Raw genomic sequence first — 7,364 nt, forward strand, 5'->3', positions numbered from 1 at the left:
CTCTCTGATTAGCTGCTCGACAAAAGGGGTGTGATTTTCCCATCGGTTTCTGACACCGCCCTACTGGACGCCCACACCGGCTCCGGCAGCTGCGGGCGGGGGGATGGAGGGCCAAGTTTGCTCCCCGGTTTGAGGTAAAGTAAAACCAGCAGCTTCTGCTCCAATCAGAGCGGAATTCAGCCCGTTAGCTGCGTCAAAACGCTGTTATTACAGCTGATAGCTCCCTGCTAGCTAACAGCCTGGTTGACCTAGCTTAACCTTTGGCTTTGAAAAACGCTAAAAACGACATTTTTAGCTGCTGTCACCCTAAAATAATTTTTTATCTGGAAAGGTGAGGTGAATTTATTTTGAGGACCATGGATGTCTGCGGCAAACCTTTGTGCTACGAGCTCCTGGCTAAGGTAGGAGAGGGCTCCTACGGTGCGGTGTATAAAGCCAGAGAGACGGGGGGGAAACAGCGCCTTCTGGCGGTGAAGAAGTTCAGCCTCCGCGGCCTCACGGCGGAGGCCGGGATCCCTGCCGCCATGGTCCGCGAGGTGGCGCTGCTGCGCAAAATGACGTATTTCGACCATCCCAACATAGTCAAGTGAGTCCGTCTGTGAATGTAACTAAGTACATTTACCCAAGAAAAGTACAAATTTGAGCTGCTTGTAATTCTTCTCCACTCATTTCAGATGGAAATATACAAGTTAGTATTAAAATTTTTAGTATTAAAAATTAAAAATGTGTACTAAAATACTCATGAGCAGTTAAAAAAAATACATTGAGAAACTGAGCCATCCTCTCAGGGCAATGGTATTTTTGTCTTGTCTCTATTTAAGTAATATTCTATAAAAGCAGCCTGATTTTAACGTGCAGGCTGTTGGATGCGTCTGCTGTGCTGATGGGCTCCAGCTTGGACCTCACTCTGGTGTTGGAATACATCGACCAGGACTTGTCCACCTACCTGTCCAAGGTTCCTGCTTCTGGACTGAGCCATGGCTCTATTAAGGTACGAACTCATCACCTGACTCATCACCAAGAGTCAGAGTAAAGAGCTGCAGCTTTCCTCTCTGTACAATCATCTGATCTGAAAAATGCAGACGTGGACCCAGTCCTTGCTGCCTCTCTGTCTCTGCAGGATGTGATGCAGCAGCTGCTGCGAGGTCTGGACTTCCTGCACTCAAACATGGTGCTGCACCGTGACCTGAAACCAGAAAACATCCTGGTCAGCAGCTGCGGAGAAGTCAAGATCGCAGACTTTGGACTGGCACGCATGTACACCTTCAATATCGCTCTCACTCCAGGTGTAAGTGAGGCAACACGACGAGCAAAGATCACCGACTGTTGTTCCTGCAGTAACTCTCTCCTTTCTCCCATCTGTAGCTCTGCACTCTGCCTGTTCTTTGGCCTGAGGTGGAAGCTGCTCTTTGGTTCTTTCTGCTTTATCTCTGTCCGCCCTCTCTCCGTTCAGGTGGTGACGCTGTGGTACCGAGCTCCTGAGGTGCTGCTGAACTCTGTCTACATGTCCTCAGTGGACATGTGGAGCGTCGGCTGCATCTTCGCCGAGCTCCTCCTCCTGAGGTAAGGAGAGATGAGTCTGTCTGGAGGCGATGTGTGGCTCTGGAGAGTTTCGTTTTCGAGGTAAAATGTCATTTGTTCTCCTGCAGGCCGCTGTTCCGGGGATACACAGAGGTGCAGCAGCTGCAGAAAATCTTTGAGTGAGTGTTATTTCCTCTGTTTAGTTCAGATGGCTGTAGAAGTAATGCAGTTTCATGGTATATGAAGATTTTCGCTCTTTCTTGCAAATAAAACCTCAAACCTGACGTTATTGTTAAAAATGGCGGCCGCCTGTCGCCGCTGCTCACTTCTTTGCTTCACCTGTGTGTTTGTCAGGGTGATGGGTTTGCCCAGCGAGGAGGACTGGCCCAAAGACAGCCCGATCCCATACTCAGCCAGCTGGGGACCGAAAGGCTCCTGTGACAAGCTGCTGCAGCACGTGGGCCCAGACGAGAACGACCTCCTGTCTGTGAGCGCACCTGTGATTCTGCTTTCACCACATGTCTTCACACCTGCAGTCTCTCACACACACAGAGGCTGACTGACGTCTGAACGAATGAATTTGACCAATTAGATACCGAGTACACGGCTGATAGGATTTGTACTTTCATTGATAAATCTCAAATCAAATTTCAAGAGCGTACAAGCATGCTAGCAGCTCTGAGGCTGCACAGCCACCAGTTTCTCTGAAAGATAATAAACCAGCGATTCCTAAAAAATCCAGAAGGTCGTTTCCATCATCCGGGTTCTTTGAAGGATCTCAGAACAACGGTAAGCATTGTTAAACGACCTTCTGGTTAATTATCTTTTAGAGGAGCCAAAAGCTGCGTCTGAACCTCATGTATAATGTTAAATGCTAGCATCGGTATGCTAACATGCTGATGTTTAGCAGGTATAATGTTTACCATGCACGCCATCTTAGTTAGTCTGTTAGCATGCTAACGTTTGCTAATCAGCGTGAAAAACAAAGGGCAGCTGAGGCTGATGGGATGGACAGATTCAAGTTTTGACCTGATGATGGCACCAAATGAAAATTAAAGGAGACGCGCCCATGTGTTTCATATCAATTCGTCCACCAGCTGTTGAGATATTTCACTAAAAACACAAGTGTCCAACTCCTGATGGCGCTAAAGGTGAAGGCAGCGCATCACCACCGTCGGCAACAATCATCCTTTGGGAACGTCTGTATGAACTTTCAGTGCAATCTGAGATATTTTAGTCTGCAGCAAAGTGTGGAACGAACAGCATCTCTCGGTGAAAAATAGCAAACATAGCTGCAACTTCACAAACCTGAAGATGTGTAGTAGTATGTGCGAGCTCATACAGTTGAACAAGCATCATAGCAGCAGCGCTGAGGTTGTAAACAGTCCTTTCTGAGGTGTGACATCTCTTTATACCTGCAGCAATGTTTGGCCTTCAGACCGAGCGTTCGCATCTCAGCTGCCAAAGCTCTGCTTCATCCTTTCTTCACGAAGCAGTGAGGAGGGGAGAAACTGCAGCCCCACCTGCCTCCTCCTCCTCCTCTCTGCTGTCAGCTCTGCGAACGAGTCCTGTGCCATCGAATCCACCACACACACCATGAGAGACTGCGTTTGAGGGACTCTGATGGCACAAAATCCTAAACAGTAACAGATATGTTGAGAAAATCTGTAAACCTCAGAGTAAAAGTCTCTTGTTCTTGGTAGTACACTGTGTATTCCCACTAAATGTAGTACTTCTTTGTTGTTGTTGTTGAGTGTTTCTGTCAAAGGAAGGGATTGTTGATTGACCATTATGAGCACCTTTAAGTTGTTGAGTTGGTTTCTGTTGTTTCACCGAAGCGTTTTTCGGTTCAGACCCTGGAGGAAATGTTTTGTTTTTGTTATTTTTGTGAAGGAATTTATGATGTCATCACTGGAGCGGATGACACCTGTATTTATGTTTGTACTGACAGATTATACCAGATATTTTTCTACATGTTACACTGTTCATTCAAGAAGCATTTCTATAAATAATTATCCCTCAAAGTCGTCTCTGCCTTTGAATGCAACGCGGTCGATAACATTCAGGTAGATCTGCTGACTCTGCTTTGTGACTGATGTTAATGTATTCTGCTGTGAACAGTTGACACATTAGCAGGCACAGGTTGATAAGCACGGCACAGGCATGTTTTCCTTTTGCAGCTGCACAGTGTGAACAGAAGGGGGCAGTGCTGAGACAGAACGAGCAGCACAGGGGACCAGAGAGCTCAAACCTCAGCTGCAAGTGCTTAACAAAACGAAGCAAAGAGGGAAAGAACGGTCAGTTTATCCAAAGCAAAGCATTTTCCACTCATCTCCTCTGGCTGTGCAGACCGTTGTGGTTGTACGAGGTTTGTTGGACATGAGACATGAAAATGTTGAAGCAGGAAAGGACGAAAGGAAACATTTTAAAAGTCCTTTTCAGATAAATTTGTTATTCCATTTTAATTTCAGTCATGAATTAATCTTGTAAAAACACAACATAATTATTAATTGGCATGTATTTGACTTTATTTACTTAGCTGGATGTTTTATTTTTGTCTTTGAGTTTTCACGCATCAACTTAACACAAATGAAATTATTTTAGGGTAAATCACACAAATCGCACAGCAGGTCATATTTGGCAGCCACATTTTAAATGCATATCCTCTAACACCCAGAGTCCGACCGGTGCTCCAGAGCTGGGACAATAAATAGTCATCAGTTATCTGGTGTCAATTACTTTGTGCCAATTTAAGTTTTTAGGACTAAGCACAACGTAGAATTGAATATGTAAAGATCTGACACGGGGCAACGAGTTTAGGTCTTGGTCTTGTACTTCTGTGGTGCAAATCAACAAATAAATTGGCGATAAATCAAATTACCAAAACGCGCGTGGCGTGAGGTGAAGCTGGTGCTTGTGCTGCTCTTGCTCGGCCGTCAGCAGCTCATGAGACGACAGCTCGTCCAGAGCCGCGTCTCTCGGCTGCTTCCAGGACAGTAGAAGGGGCGTCCCCCGGTTTGTCCGTCTATTTATACCCTCCCCCCTTAATACGGAGCGCGCTCCACAGCTGCGAGTGTGACTACATTTGGAGCGACAGCCCGCAGAGTGAAGGGCCAGTGGGGAGGGACCGCCGGTCTGAGGAAGGGCAGCGGCACCACACATGCCCACTTCGCACGGCGCGCAGTGCATGTAAGTACACATGTGACTGTAATCTACACTAATTGTCTTTAATAACTTATTTAAAGTTGACAATGTAACCATGCGCCAGCTCAGGAGTTCTGAATATTTGATCGCACCTTTACGGTGACGCATCTGGTGTTCGTTTTGTCTGACCTGCGGAAGTACAGGCTGCGCTTTGGACATGGAAGTTTAGCTATTGAGTTATTATCTGAGCCTTGTGTGTAAAAAGTACTATGTAGTATTGTACAAGAATGATTGAAATGCAGTGAGGGTTTGGCTGTTCAGTGTTTTCGGGTGCAAAAACATGTTTTACGCACGAATTACGCATGAATGAAACTACAAGAACCTCTGCTTTTAATATCTTGTGAAATTGTTTTACTCTTATTATTCGTCAACAGACTTAACTGTGTGTTTTAAAAACGTTTGAGTGTGTTATTGTTTGTGTCTGGACATTAAGAAAAGGATTGTGACTTTAAAAGCTCCTCGCATCTCCATCTTTGCCCAATCCGTTGGGTTGACATTTGTTGGACATATTAATCCAAAGTATAAGTGCAATGCAAAAAAGCGCCATCAGAGCAGCTGTTAATGTGCTACACCCCGCTGGGAGCTAACAAGTGGATTATGGTGGTTGCATGAGCAGAAAGCTGTTCTTGCTCTTTGCCCTGCAGCCGCATGCTTTTAATGTGGAGATCAGGCGAAGGCGTAACAGTGACCGCAGCTGCCGATGTCAATTTCACACATCCCTGTCTTACTCCTGGACAATGCACGGCCATGTAAACCCATCCATGCTGCGGTGGCTGCCACTTATACTCACATTCAGTGGAAGTATGAGGGAAAGAGAGCTTGCCCTTGAATTCTGGTGCTCCTTGGGGGGCTTTAGTGCAGGTAGTCCAGCCAGGACAGGTGTAATTGGTCGGAGGCTTATTCTGGGCCAACCTTTTAATCTGGTTTACTGTGCTGCTGCTGGACACTGAGGTCCTCTTCTTATGTAACATGTCTGCACTAGAAAACTAACTTTTACCCTGTGACAATATACCCAACACAGGCCTGTAATGGTGTGCTGAGAGTGAGTTTTGGAGAAATTCATCCGCTAAAATATGTAGAAGATTTGAACTTATATCCGTAGCTCAGCACTTAGTTTGATTCTCCAGACATTTTCCTTTGAATATTACACCGATGTTGAAGTTTCCCTGTCTGAGCAGGTGGAGAACGGGTCCTGTGTGCTCATCCACTGCTTTTTTTCAGAGCTTGTGTCAGCAAGTGTTGCTGGATTAGAAGGCCGTGATCCCTGTTGAGCCTCCACAGTATTCTCCTCTCCATTTGACAATCCTCCTGCTCGTCACATGACTTCTGCGCTTTAAACAAGTGTCAAATCTTACTCCTGTTTGTGCCGGTAAAAGCATAAAGCAGCGTGGTGTCACCGAGGCCCAGGATGTTTGTGACTTGCTCCCTCCGGGTCCGGACAGGGAGGTGAGTTCTCCTGTTCCGGTTGGCTGACCGTTCCTGTTCGAAGCACATGTCCACGTGCGTTGAGGTGCCGACACAGATACACAGAACACCGGTCCTTGAGCTTGTTGTCTCATGTCAGGGATCACTGAATGTTACAGCTGAGCTCATTAAAGCTCCCTGTGGTGTGGTCGTTCTGGCTCGTCACTCTCTTGCTGACAATGTCTGCAAGTGTGGCCTTCAGTTTATCCAATATGACTTTACATCTGTTTATTTGGGGTGTTTCTGAGAGATCACAGGCAGATCTGACCAGTAGTCGTGCAGACTTTGACATTCAGCCTCTATAATGTAATATAATGTGTTTAATCTCCTTAGTCTGTTCACTCCACATGTGTTTCCAGCAGTCTTAGGGGCGCAGCAAACACGATAAAATAAACTTAGAAGTTGCATCTTTGACTTTGTGAGCCCTCCTGCCATCAGCAGCATTCAGCCCTGCAGCAGATCTCTCTGGCGCACTAAGTCCACGGCTCACGTCTCTTTGTTCTGGCTCCATTGTGCCTCCTGCATCAGGAATGCTGACATCCACAGTTTTGGGAAGCGCACGGACACATATGCAAACACACATTTATGTTAGTACATATTTGTGAGCGCACATGGCCGCTCATTTGTGAACCGAGCTGATGGTTAGCTTTAAATGCAAATCGTGTCATATCGGTGCTGTTTCATATGTGCTTTACAGCCTCAGGCTTTGCCAGTGTTGTTTATTCACTTCCAGGTCGACAGGGACTTTTGTAGCTCATGTGTGAATGTTGCCTGGGAACATAATTCACATCACTAAGACTATTTAAACAAATTTGAAAGCATTGCTAGTCAGTTTTGGACACGTACCACACCAAGAGTCAACAGAGAAGAGTAAAACTGGCTTTGCAGCTTGTTAGATAACATTTGAACAAGAAAACAGTGACTCGTTCAGCTTAAGTTACATCCAGGGTTGCAGAAAAGACCAACCAGCTTGCGGACTCAGTGCCATGGAGGCCTGGACCCAGAGCGGAGCTGAGCTGCTGAGGTGTTGAGTTTCAGTGCAAGGGGAGATTCCTGCATGGCACTGCAGGCTGGTACAGGTCATCTTACATGGACTCAAACAAGACACTCAAATGAAGGATGCACTTTTAGAAAAACGGCCTTTCTAGGAAGACGTGCAGGCTGCTGAACAAGTG

The 7,364-nt window shown here is 46.2% G+C and overlaps 1 protein-coding gene across 1 annotated transcript; it reads left to right on the forward strand.

Moving 5' to 3' along the window:
- The first annotated feature begins 35 nt into the window (after positions 1-35).
- On the forward strand, positions 36-3,441 carry cdk21 (cyclin-dependent kinase 21). The gene is made up of 7 exons (XM_070981193.1): positions 36-586; positions 859-991; positions 1,121-1,288; positions 1,454-1,563; positions 1,650-1,700; positions 1,876-2,008; positions 2,943-3,441. The coding sequence occupies exons 1-7, from the start codon at positions 357-359 to the stop codon at positions 3,018-3,020; spliced, it is 903 nt and encodes a 300-aa protein (XP_070837294.1). The 5' UTR covers positions 36-356; the 3' UTR covers positions 3,021-3,441.
- Positions 3,442-7,364: the final 3,923 nt, after the last annotated feature.

Source organism: Chaetodon trifascialis, chromosome 15 (assembly GCF_039877785.1).
Source record: "Chaetodon trifascialis isolate fChaTrf1 chromosome 15, fChaTrf1.hap1, whole genome shotgun sequence".
Classification (NCBI taxonomy): Eukaryota; Metazoa; Chordata; class Actinopteri; order Chaetodontiformes; family Chaetodontidae; genus Chaetodon; species Chaetodon trifascialis.

Bases quoted from the DNA above. Each gene is read 5' to 3' on its own strand.
- cdk21 (XM_070981193.1), top strand. From the start codon at position 357: ATGGATGTCTGCGGCAAACCTTTGTGCTACGAGCTCCTGGCTAAGGTA. The intron at 587-858 runs GTGAGTCCGTCT...TTTAACGTGCAG, and splicing joins GACCATCCCAACATAGTCAA to GCTGTTGGATGCGTCTGCTG. The intron at 1,564-1,649 runs GTAAGGAGAGAT...GTTCTCCTGCAG, and splicing joins GCCGAGCTCCTCCTCCTGAG to GCCGCTGTTCCGGGGATACA.